A 12,406-nucleotide genomic window follows, 5' to 3' on the forward strand; every position below is an offset into this window, starting at 1 on the left:
GAGCGAGCAGTCAGTCGCTTTTGGAACCGAATTCGGAGAAACTTTTTTTTTTTAGTGGGTGTTCAGGGAAAAAGAAAGAAAAGAAAGTATGTGTTTGCCACTGGGATGGAGGTGCTTCAGGTTGTCTGTGTTGAGCAACCAGTTTCTGCAAATGTCATTTGCTCATGGGGAGGGAGATATTTTAACTGGTATTTACAAGTAAGAGATGCAAATTGGAGCGACTGTTTAAAAAAGGTATTCATACTGTGAACATTCTTCTTTATAAAGTGACACATGCAGCATGTGTTGTTCCTGCTGCTCACACCCGATCCTAATCTGATCAAGCCTACATCACGACGCAGTTCAAATTCGACCACTCAACAAGCTGCAACTCTCCTCTTCTGGCAAAAGAAATGAATCAAAAAGCTTTAACAATAATGAGCCACAAACTGAGAATCAACTTAAAGGAGAAGAAAGGAGCAAGCCAAAGTGAGATAAGAATTTCTTATTATTCCAATAAAAAATACATTCATACAGAAATATAACAATTTTGCAAAACAATTTCAAATAAAAATTTCATAAAGCATAAACATAACAATTTTACAAAAGTTGTTTTTTTTTCTCCTTTTTTTATACAAAGATTCAGTTGAGAACAAAGAGCTGTGTGTGTGCGTGTGCATGAGAGAGAGACAGAAGATGTTGGGGTAGTGTGGGATGAAAGCGTTGATGAAAGATGGGAGCAAACACAGGGCTTAATCAAGGCTCAATTACCACAACGTTCTTTTTGGGGGATGTTTCCTCTCCTTTGCTCCCAAAATCAATCCAGAGGTTTCAAGTCTGTGCTCATCACATCGGATTTAAAATCTTTAAGGATGCAAACTGTGCCGCAGCGTCCGATCCCAACAACAAGGCTCGCTGATCTGGAGCGGTGTGGCAAAGATGACCTTTGACCCGAAGACGGTAATAAGTAAGATCCCGCAGATCCATCCTTAAAAAGTGAGGTACGGTCGTGGGCTTTTTTCTCTCCCCCACCCTCCTATTACTTTTTGGGGTCAAATCTCCATGTGCACCGTGACCATTTGATCTCTTTCCGAGAGCCCCGCTCCTCTGGTTTTCAGAATACTGTTGCAGCTCGGCTAAAACAACGCTCCCCAGACAAGGTCAATAACCAACCTACACAGTCAGCAGTCTGTGACAGATTCCATGCCAACAAAGCCTTTAGCAATTCATTACCGAGAGGCAGTACAAGGCGAGGCCTGTCCGACTGCAGCCTGTTAATTACAATAAATCTTTAGAGTTTTCTTCAGTCCTAGGCTAGGGAGGGGGGGGGGGGGGGGGCGACAATGTGTTGGTGGTGGAGGGATGCAATAGCAGGGAGCGGTCCTGTATGAACTGGACATCAAAAATAAACAATATTTCTGGGTGGGTCTGGGTATGATGGACAACACCTTTAATGAGTGAATTTAAGTGCTCTAAACATACAGCGTTTGGCCGACTGAGTTAAACGTGATGCGGCTCAACTGAACTGGTGCCGACTCAAAGACGACTTTTACACCACACGCACAACAACAAACACCATCAAGCGACAGAATCTGAATAGATTGCAGACGGCGGCCATGAAACACAAAGGAGGTGGAGCGTTAGCATGTAACTGAGCCTTGATCAAGCTTGTCAAATCACCCATAGGACAAGTGTGACTTCCCCTGGGAGGAAAGAAGAAGAAAAAAAACATCCCACCGCTGCCACAGGGCCGAGTCACTTGCATAAGGCACCATTAAGGTCAACAGTGCATTATTAGATAGAAAAGAAAAGTAAAAAAAAAAAAATCAAAGTTACTCGTCAAGGCATAGGATGAGAGAGAATGAGGAAGCAGTGGGGGAAATCTCCAGCCGGATGGAAAGAAAAAATGAATAAAACGGATGAGGTGGTGAAAAGAAAGAAGAGGAAATCATCAAGGCTTTATGTACAATATTGTAACATTTAACCGTCGGCATGTTAGCTGCACTTTTATTGAAACTATTTGCAGTCCTGATTACAGTGGAAACATGAAATGAACAAACCCTAGAACCATGCAACACCTGTCTATGATACTGAAGTTATAGTATAGTTGTGTTATACCTCTAAGCACACAGCGTATACAATTGGACTACAAATGAGCTTTGTAGCTTGTAAAAAATAAACCAGCCTACATAACACATTGCACATTTAGTAGCTGCACCAAAAAAAAAAACACCAAAAAAAGCTCCTGTCATACAGCGACCGAGGGGGTCGTGGGAGGGTGTCGTGGTCTCTGGGCCGCTGACCAGAAGAGGAAACGGGTCCCCCTTCTCTCGGGGTCAAATCCAAGGCCTCAAAAAGCTCCCCCCCCCCACAGTCTCGGGTGCCAGACAGACAGGCAGGAGCCTCCATCCTGCCCCGTCCTCGCTCTGCCACCAGGGAAACACGGATGGAATGTTTCCCCCCAGAAACCCATTCAGTCCACAGCAACATTGGTACCGGCCCCGTCAGCCCCATCTCACCTACTGTCCTCCCAGAGGGGGGGGGGGAAGAGAGATGAGGGGGGGGGGGCCGGTCAGCCAATCTCAGACATTCACAGTGCACACATGCTAACCTCAGACAGTTTTTTTTTTCTTCTTCTTCTTTTTTTTTTTTTTTTAAGTACCAGTGTATCTGCTGTCCGGGAATGCCCCCTAACCTCCCCACCCCCCACCCCCCCTAACATCATGCACCACACATACAATTCATTCACACTTTGTTTTTTTTTGTCTTTTCTTCTTTCTTTTTTCTATGTGTGTGAGTTGTACGTCCTTCTCAAGCAAAAGGATTTCTTCTCCCCCCTTCCCCCTTCCCCCCACCTCCGTCCGTGATTTTGTCCTTTTTTTTTTTGTCGCAACAGACAACCATCAGAGCGCCCCTTTTCTCCAAAGAGAGGTCCAGGAGGCACTGGGTTTCAGTATGGTGCAAAACGGCATGCTTTGGCTGCTCGCCACTCTGCTCTGGGACAGTTCAACCAAGAGACTGGTCGGGAGACGGCGTTTTTTTTTTTTACCCCCTTTCTTTCTCTTTCTTCTCTTCTTTTTTTTTTTTTTTTTTTTACAACAGCTTTCCCCCCCCGTCGCTGTTGGTCGGAGCTCATCCTCCGCTCTAGACGTGCCTTTTCATGTGAAGGGCCAGATGGTCAGACCTGGAGAAACATCTGGAGGGGGGGGAGAGAGAGAGTCAGTAACAGGTGGACTGCAGGTGAGCGAGATGAGTTAAAAAAAAAAAATATTTTAGGGAACGAAAGTAACAAATTTTGTCGGCCGCTTGGTGCGACAGCGCTTCTTCTTTAAATAAGAGTCTTGAGCGTGATTCATCCAAAAGATTTGGTGATTATTATCGGAATGCCATGCGAGCTAATAACTGAACCATCACATTCCACTGGCACAAGGCTGATTAACTACAAATGACCTCCTGATTCATGCTTTAGTCCTTTTGGAGGTTTTCATCAGTGCATTCCATCATCAAAGACATGCATAATTATCTGGGTTATGAAAGTAAAACAAAAAAAATGTACAGAAACCTGTCTGGGTTCTGCATGAATGAAGTAGGGAGCGTACCTGTCACAGTGACTGCATTTGAATGGCTTTGCCCCGGTGTGCTTCCTGAAGTGTCTGGTCAACTCGTCGCTTCGTGCAAAACGCCACACGCAGCCCTCCCACGAACACCTGTACGGTTTCTCGCCTGCAGAACAAAAAAAAGGGGGGGGGGGGGGGTTAATAAACACACACAAGGGTTTTCCTGCTGAGGCTGGTAATGGATTTGTCATTCAAATGCGTTCCGATCAATCACCCCGGTGGTGGGGGTGGGGGAGGCCAGATGACACAAGTCACTGACAACTCACTGACGGCCCAGATTCCACCGAACCGGTTGGACCGCCAGCCCCGATCACGTGCAACCGGGGAGAAAACGGCTTCAAGCGCCTAGAGCGACACTGTGCACACGAGACTATGCAAACAGCACTCGAACAAATAAAAAACAAAAGCCGCACGTGCAATTTATGACGCCACTGATAATGAATAAGAGACGCTCAAATGACCACTCGACGGCGCTCCAACTCCCCCCCCCATTCAACCCTTTCCCATGGTGAAACTCAATCTGCTTTCAAGTCCTTTTATCTCCCATGTGCAACCCCTCCCCTTGCTCCCTCCCTCCCTCCCTCCCTCCCTCCCTCGCTCACATTCCAGATAGATTAGGTCACAGTTTAGGTATCCAGCCATGCAGAGCTAATACCCACAGCGCTCCAGCTGAGGACATCGTACGATGTGGACCTTTAATTACATTACACAATGGCCGGGCGGCTGAATTAAGGGCACCTCCGCTCGCTCCCTCAATAATAAGTGAGGCTTCTGTTTGACTGTGTGAATGAATTGCTTTGGCGTTTCTGAAGCAGCAGAGAAGACCCTCTCTGTTGACAGTACATCACACACGTGGGTCTCGTGTTGGTGCTTGGGGAGGGGGAGACTCACCCGTATGAGTGCGCTGGTGTGCCTTTAGGTGGGAGCTCTTCGTGTAAACCTTGCGACATCCGTTGAACTGACACCTGTGTACCCGCCTCCTGCCGTCCGAGGACGCTTCCCCGCACACGAGTCCCGCCTTGTCAGCGCCTTTCGCCGCGCCGCCGTTCCGGATTTTGACCGGCAAGTGCAGCTCGGCAGCGACCCAGGTGCCGGCCGCGCCGCCGGCCTCCGAGCCGGCCTCCGGAGAGGACGGGGGCGTGCTTATGACGGAGGGGCTAAAAGGCCCCGAGCCCACCAGGACGGAGCCCAGAGGGTTGGAGGTGAAGCTGTGCGTGGGCGAGAGCTCCTCGGAACTGTCCGAAGCCTCGCTGCTGGCGTCCGAGTTCACGCTGTTGGTGTCCAAGATGGGGCTGTCCCGACTGTCCTCCTCGTGGGCCACGGGCAGCTTGGGGTCGGACTCGGCCTTGGCCTTGTCGCCGCAGACCAAGATCAGCTTGCTCCAGAGGTCCTCCTGGCTTTCAAACTTGAGGTCGGACGTGGAGACGTAGGGCTCGTTCTGCAGGTAGCGCTCCAACTCCAGGCATGTCTGGTGGAGCGAGAGTCAAAACAGTCAGAATGAATGAACGACAACCGCAGCGCCGAGAGAGAAAGAGAGAGAGAGGCAAAACACTTCAGTGTGGGAAATCCTTTGAAATGAGTCATGTCATAACCCCTCAAACAAGAAGCCGTATGCGGTGTAACGTTGGTAGCAGGAAGCGTTCATCAGGAAACGGTAGCTACGCTGCACATTTCAGGCCGATGACTGCAATGACAGAAACGCTGTGACGACACCACGACGAAGAGGCACGAAGAGAAAAAAAGGGAACTTAATCAATTATGTTGGTTCCAGCTGCTCCAACACAGGGAACCTGCTCCCATGTGTGCATTGGGGGACACGGCCGGTAATGGAATCAATGTTTTGGGGGTGAAAAGATAAACTCGCCCTCATCTGAAAGAAACAGCCCGACACGCAAAACAAGCCACTTCCTGCTTCACGTCATTTCCATGAACCTCCCTGAAGTCTCCTGCACCAGAGCGCAGCCCCGCACTTTAACACGTGCATTGTCATCTCAGCGCTCCAATGACTCACTGAACACATCTAGAGTCCTTTTAAGGAAGCCGCTCGACTTCCTCCCCCCCCCTCACTTCCTCCCTCCTACATTCAGATGCTTTTTACTCATGCATTCACATCCGGCCTCATTAAATGAAATAAATACGCGCCACTTCTCAGTTGGCTTGAGAAGCCTTTTAAGTTGAAAAAAAGAGCAAGGGTCGTTCATTAGAGGCTGATCCAGAGACGGCAGGTTTGAGAGGCAGAAGTAGAAGACATACTCCCTCCAGGCTTCTGCAGCCGACACTGTGTTCCAGCTGTGCTCGTGCTACTCATGCTGGCAGGAATGTGGCCACGGCTGACACTTGATTGTGTCATCATGTTGTGGAGCTCGTTCAAAAACATGTACAAAGGGACGATTCTTCTTCTTTTCTTTTTATAAAATAAAAAAAAGGGGAAATAAATGTAGAACAAGGGTGAGAATGTTGTTCGAGTTATTATGGGGGCTGAAACACTGAAAACCAGAATTATAAACTTTACAAATGGCATTCGAACTTCTAAGAAGGAAAGAAAGATATAGATAAATGAAATAAATGTCCTCGTGAGCTACAGAGTTGATCCTGAGCCAACGCGCTACTTCTGATTTGGAATCAACTACTGACTGATTTTAAATTCTACTTCCTCCTCCCACACGAAGCGGTGACACTAGCTCACATGCTCTGAAACAACCAGCTGGGAGGAGGAGAAGAAGAAGTCATGCTCAAAATATAGCAGAGCATTCAAAAAAAATAATCTTTATTTAAAATGTTTTTAAAAAGCACCAGCACGCTGCTGTGACTGTCCCCAAATCATCTTCAGCACAGCCTCGACTCCAGCTGTCAGACTGACACACTGATCCACTTCAGGCTGACAGGAAAACAACTTGATAACCGGCTGGACCGTGAAAACACACACACACACACAAAACGTCAGCTGAACGGGACCGGCGCCGTCTAAGCACCGGGCGCCTTTGCGTGTGTTTACAGCCGTTACGACGCGGGGATGTGGAGCTGAACTTGTGGAGCGCGCTGAACGCGCCGCGGTGTGATGTAGCAACGCGTCTCAGTTCCGCTTTGCCACGCAAGGCTCAACAAGCGACTCTAAGAATACAGTTGATTAAAAAGATGTATATATAAATATATATTCACCTGCTGCCAGTACTCCTCCAGTGACGGTAAGGCTGAGAAATACCCCGTGTCGTGAACTATTTGAAGTTCCTGAAAGATGCTGCACATGGGTAGAACATCCATTTTTCCCCAGAGATTTGTAAAAAATATATATTTTAAAAATTGCGATACAGCTGCAGTTAAATGCGTTTGTCAGGTGGAAGAAGAAGATGAAGACAAAAAATGTAAACCCAGTAGAAGGAATAAGAGCGGTCCCCTGCGATGCAAGCGAAGAGGCGCTTGTTTTGAGCAGCAGTGAAGTGAAGCAGCCGAGCGTCTGTCGGTCCGTGGCTGTCCCCCCTCTCGTCTCTCGCTGGCGTTCAAGGTGTTTGCAAACACTGCGCCCGGACTGGATGAGGAACAACTGCGCTCTGCAAACTTCCCTATTCAAACCCCCCCGAAGCCCGCCCCCTCTTTCCCCCCCTCTCTCCCCTCCCTCCCCCCCCCCCCCCGTGCCCAACGCTCCGCCCCGCTCCACGGCAGGAGTCCGCCTTGCGAGGACGTCGGCCAATCAGCGGCGCGCGGCGTCAGAACTCGCAAATGATATCACGGCGGGCCAATCGCGGCCGGCCTCCGACTGGATTTGGTCCGTTCTTCGCGGCGATTGGCGCGTTCGGCTCCGAGCGTTTCGCCGCCGATTGGCCGGTTATTTTTAGGCGTGTATATAAAGTGGCCGATGCGCTCTCTCCCCGGGTGTAGTCTCCTCGGTCTGCGGCGGGTTTCGCCACAGGCAGCGCATGTGAGCCGGACCGAGTTTCAGTCCTGTTCCTGTGGAAAACATCTCAGTTCCCCCTCCTCCTCCCCCTCCTCCTCCTCCTCCTCCTCCTCCTCCTCCTCCTCCTCCTCCTCCTCCTCCTCCTCCTCCGTGTAACTTTGTCACAAGCGGCGCTTGCAACACTGCTGTTTAAGGAGCTGAGTTCACGAGGCTGTAACTGCATGTGTTGACATCAGCCGCCAAGAAGGGAATTCAGTTCTCGGGACACGGAGCGGTGACTAATGGACGTGCACGTGCACTTATTGTGTTATCGGGCGCAGGCGCGAGGCTTTTACTGGAAGCGCCCACGTCGTCCCTTCTTCAGTGTGAGCATGCGCGAGAAGTTGCTCTCTGTCATTCGTTTAAAAGGAGCTTTTCACTATCTTACTTGCACTTTGAGAGTGAGCAGCAGAAGGTTGTTCAAAGTAGACCCCTAGAGTAAAAAGAAACAATGTTTTACCTCAGTTTTATTATGGTAGTACCCCCCCCCCCCCTCACTGGTTGTCAAAATAGACACACATGTGACTGAGCTTTGAGAGTGAATATATACATGTTTTCCTTCTCAAATTGATTCACTTTTGAGATCCAACATGTCTCATCATATCATATGCAATGTTTCTGTCTTCCGACTATATTTATATGGACTTGTGCTTCAACATTAAAAGAAAATGACATGCACGTAACCGTTTAGTCGATCCGTTAATGCCTTGTACTTCTTCTCAAGGCTGCACCCTAACGGTGCGCCGTTCTTTAGTATTTAGGCTGCAGGCCTTGTAAACGCAGCATTTACTCTGATTATCGCTGGTATTCAGATTCTCAATTTCTCAGTCTAACACATTCTAACCACCCACCCATTTGTATTTAATGCAAATTAGGTGGGTTGAAAACCAGCTTCTTTTTAATCTGTTTCAAAGCTGTATTTAGGATGAAACCGAATAGATAGTTATATTTCTCGAGGAGATGTTCTAGCTAAAATGCATGCATCATGTATATGTGTAGTCCAGGTGAAGTATCCACTTATTCCCAACAACAGCAACAACAAAATATATATTTTTTAAATGTATGTGTCTTATCCCTTTTAGGTTTGGAACCATAAAGTTGTGAAATGAAAATGTGTCCAGGGCGGTTGAAGTTGGATTTTGAGTCTTTGACATCGTGGAAGTAAAGACTTAAACAAAGTGACGCCCTTGCTAAATTAAAACTTCCATAATTCCACTGATGTTGGGCAAAAACTAACTGTACTCGATGAATCACTTTTTCATTCAGCTCCCATTCCACTGCGTATTTTGGCATTGACATTACGTCACCCCGACTTATTCTTATCATTTCCTTCTCGCAAAAACGTCCCACTGAAGCGTCTCTTCCAGCAGCTATTCCATAAATTCACACACACATACACCGCCATCGCCCGATGAGGCGGACAACATCTCCACACAGGAGACACATTATCTACCAAGCAGCAGTATTTCCCTGCGTGCCTTGCCGGGCGTAGACAACTGAGCGCCCCTTTGTGCCACTCTCAGCTGGAAGGGACGGATTTGTCACCCATAGCATCTGATTCAGTCATATGGCGATGGGGCGCCTTGTGCAGCCTGGAGCAGGCCTCAGTCGCCCTGCGAAGGAATCCGGCTTTTGCTTTGATGGGCCTAATGGGTCAATTCATTATGTCCCGGCTCCCTTTTGGACCAAGTGGACACTTCACTTTGATGAGTCAACACTTACTGTCCACTTCCAGGAGAGGCTCACAACTTTTTTTGTAACGTTTGTTACGGCCGCTCATTATTCGTGCATTTCCACAGTCGGCGCGGCCTCCCCCGTCGCGTTCGATGAATAACGGTGTCCAGCGCCTAGGTCCCGCCGGAGCATTAGCGGGCGGCTCTGCGGTAATCACTTCCTTCAGAGCGCTTCTCAGACGAAGCGTTTACAGAATGCGCGGCGGGCCGGGTCCGCAGCTTTATCATCGTTATGTAATCCCAGCCCAGCCAGTAGCCACAAGAAGGAGCAATTCCAGGATGACCCATTTGAATGCATCACTGTCAGCTCAATTAGTGAGTTGTTCGAAGGGTTTTTCTTCTGGATGACCTGGGAGCGCTGGAGAACCACCGGACAACCACTGGAGAACCGCTCTTGTACGGTTTCCTGTCATGTGTTTTGGGGACGGACTACTGCCGCTCCCCAGGGTCATGTTCACCGATGGACGTTATGCAGAAGCTCAAACTGGAAAAATCAGCAGACTAGCAAGCGTCATATACTTTGATTATTCAGTTAATAATTCAACCTTGAATGCAAAAATATTTGAGAGGTTTTGTCGCTTTTAAAATAATATTGCAATAAATATCTTTTGGAATGTTGTGTAACAATCTGTAGACATCACCTTGGTAACCGAGGAGATAACGAACATCATTCACTCTCTGTTGACGCTTTACAGAACAACAAAAGCTAATTAATCATTAATTAACAACAAATCACTCACTTAAAATATACTGTGATAATGATAATTATGCATTATGTTTTCTCCGGTCTTGCGTCAACAGTTGGACTTAATGTGCCAGAACTACGATTGGACAGATGTTAGCAGAGGTTACCTGAAGGGGACCAGTTGGACACAAAGGTTCAGTGAACTCAATTTTATAATTCCATAGTATTTAACCTCCATTACGCAAAGGTTTTCGTGAGAGAGAGATACAACAACATGTAATAAATTACAGAAAAATCGGAATCTGACTGATCTCTTCCATCCGTGTGGGTCATCCACTGAAGCCTACATTTGCCATCAGGCAACTCTCACTAAGCCCTTCAAACGGCGCACACTTTGTAATGCAGAGGCTCCAAGTGGAAATAACCCGATGACATCATCAATCCACTAAAATAAGAAAGGAAAAAAGAAATACAATTCCAGTAATAGAACGGATGGTAGAAAACGAGCACGCACATGTTCATTTGTATCATTTGTTTGTCAGTATCTTTAGAAATGGAGCAGAGACAGATTCATGGCCCGACAATGTTTAAGGGGACATGACGGACTCAGAAATGAACGTCCCCTCATTATGTCCCTGCTTACCATCAGGGGACGCGCCCGTAATGAGGCGCCGCTGATAGAGATGCATTGCTCTCAGTCGGTAACGCTGAAAATTTGTCCGAGCTTAAATAAAATGAGAATAGAAATAATTGATTGGAAATCAATGCACATACATCATTCAATCTTTTGTTAAAAGGAGAAATGGAAGGGAAGCGTAAAGAGGAGGGAGCTCCTGGAAAATCGATATTCATTCCAATCATAAATCAGAATTGAGTCAGCGCTCGCAGGGAGGGGAGATAATCATTGGCCTGGTTTTGGATTACATACTCCACAGGGCCTAAGCCTGTCCGGCCTGCAAATGTGTTTAGCTTTGTTACAAGCCCCTGCCCCCCCCACACCCACCCACCCACACACACAAACATAAACGGTGAGATCCCCTCATTGAAATGCATTGATGGTTTAGTGCAACGTCGGCCTTCTGCGCCGCTGTCAGCCCACGTCTGCGGACAGATCAACATGTGTGCACAATGGGTCGCGCGGTGTCAGCTCCATCAGGCCGTCAACGAGGAGCCTCTGCCTCCCAACAGCTCTTGACCTTGAGGATGAAGAGTGTGTGTGTGTGTGTGTCGGATGTATTGGGGTGGAAATCAATATTGTCTACCTCTGGTATGATGGAGGTTTCTTCCCCGATCCGTGCTACACACACACACACACACACACACACACACACTGCTGCGGAGTGAGACACCTACGGAAATGCAGCTTCTGTGGTTCGGGAACTTCTTCTGAAAGAATATCATTATTAGTTTGTGTATTAATAACAGGACACTTTGTATTAATCAACGCTGACCTTTTTGAATGCATCAATTTGAATATGCTGAGGTTAGCTCAACAGCCAATTTGCAACCCATACTTTTTTTTTCAAACCGACTATGACATCCATTTGTTTTGATGCTCTTAAAGATGACTTTGGTTGAAATGTGATTAAAACAAATTTTTTTCTGAATTGCCATGGGATTCGGTTCATACGATAGACTATAAATAATAAAATAAGACAATAAGGCCCCCTCCACAACAGCTGAGGTGGCGCTAACATTGAACCCACCCTCACAGGATTCTAAACACATGCCGTGGCTTTAAACTGTCAAAAGTGCAATGAAACAATAAGGAAATCAAAGCAAATTTGAGATTTAGAATGACGTTACAATGGAAACCCTCTTTGTTCTGATATCTACCGTTTTCACAAATAAAGTATCAATTAGCAACATCAATCCATGAGAAGCATTCAAAGTGTGATGTAACCGCGCGTGTGCGGTTACCAGCGAGCAGGCTGGACGCATCATGTGGCCTTGAGGTTATCACTCGAGTGAATAGCAACAGAATCTGTGTGCCTTATCTCGGGCGACACTGAGAGGAGCCTCTATGAAACAAATAGTCCTTTCTGGAACAACATCTAGCCTCAATTCACTCGCCTCTGAGCGGACGTTCCGAAGAAATACGGAAACGCTTTCTACTCGCCAAAGATTTCAGTGTGTAGATCTAAAAGAAAAAGAAAAGAGAGAGTTCAATGGTCATTGTTTTCACACAGGGTGGCGCATTCATGGGCTGAAAGTTGTTTTTTTCCCCCTTCAGTGATGCCAGCTCTGCACTAAAGCCTATACCGCCATTGTACAGGGTGCAGGAATGTTAAGTATTTTTATTATTTTCTGCCAAACCTCTGTGGGAACAGGCGCTCTCCGAAGTGTTTTTCTTCTTCCAGGGGGTGGTATTTATCCAGGCCACGGTATTAAAACACTCGGACACCCAACCCCGCTGATTAGGGAACTGGGACGCATTCATTCATTGTACACTTTCGGGTGT

General features: G+C 47.3%; 1 protein-coding gene across 1 annotated transcript; it reads right to left on the minus strand.

Moving 5' to 3' along the window:
* Positions 1–469: 469 nt before the first annotated feature.
* On the minus strand, positions 470–7,128 carry klf6a (Kruppel like factor 6a). Its single transcript, XM_056434265.1, has 4 exons — positions 6,756–7,128; positions 4,488–5,064; positions 3,579–3,702; positions 470–3,175 (listed from the first exon to the last, which is right to left on the minus strand). Exons 1-4 carry the CDS (start codon positions 6,855–6,857, stop codon positions 3,124–3,126), a joined length of 855 nt encoding a protein of 284 aa, XP_056290240.1. The 5' UTR covers positions 6,858–7,128; the 3' UTR covers positions 470–3,123.
* Positions 7,129–12,406: the final 5,278 nt, after the last annotated feature.

Source organism: Pseudoliparis swirei, chromosome 16 (assembly GCF_029220125.1).
Source record: "Pseudoliparis swirei isolate HS2019 ecotype Mariana Trench chromosome 16, NWPU_hadal_v1, whole genome shotgun sequence".
Classification (NCBI taxonomy): domain Eukaryota; kingdom Metazoa; phylum Chordata; class Actinopteri; order Perciformes; family Liparidae; genus Pseudoliparis; species Pseudoliparis swirei.

Bases quoted from the DNA above. Each gene is read 5' to 3' on its own strand.
- klf6a (XM_056434265.1), bottom strand. From the start codon at position 6,857: ATGGATGTTCTACCCATGTGCAGCATCTTTCAGGAACTTCAAATAGTT. The intron at 3,703-4,487 runs GTGAGTCTCCCC...TTTGTTCTGCAG, and splicing joins ACACCAGCGCACTCATACGG to GCGAGAAACCGTACAGGTGT. The intron at 3,176-3,578 runs GTACGCTCCCTA...CCCCCCCTCCAG, and splicing joins AAATGCAGTCACTGTGACAG to ATGTTTCTCCAGGTCTGACC.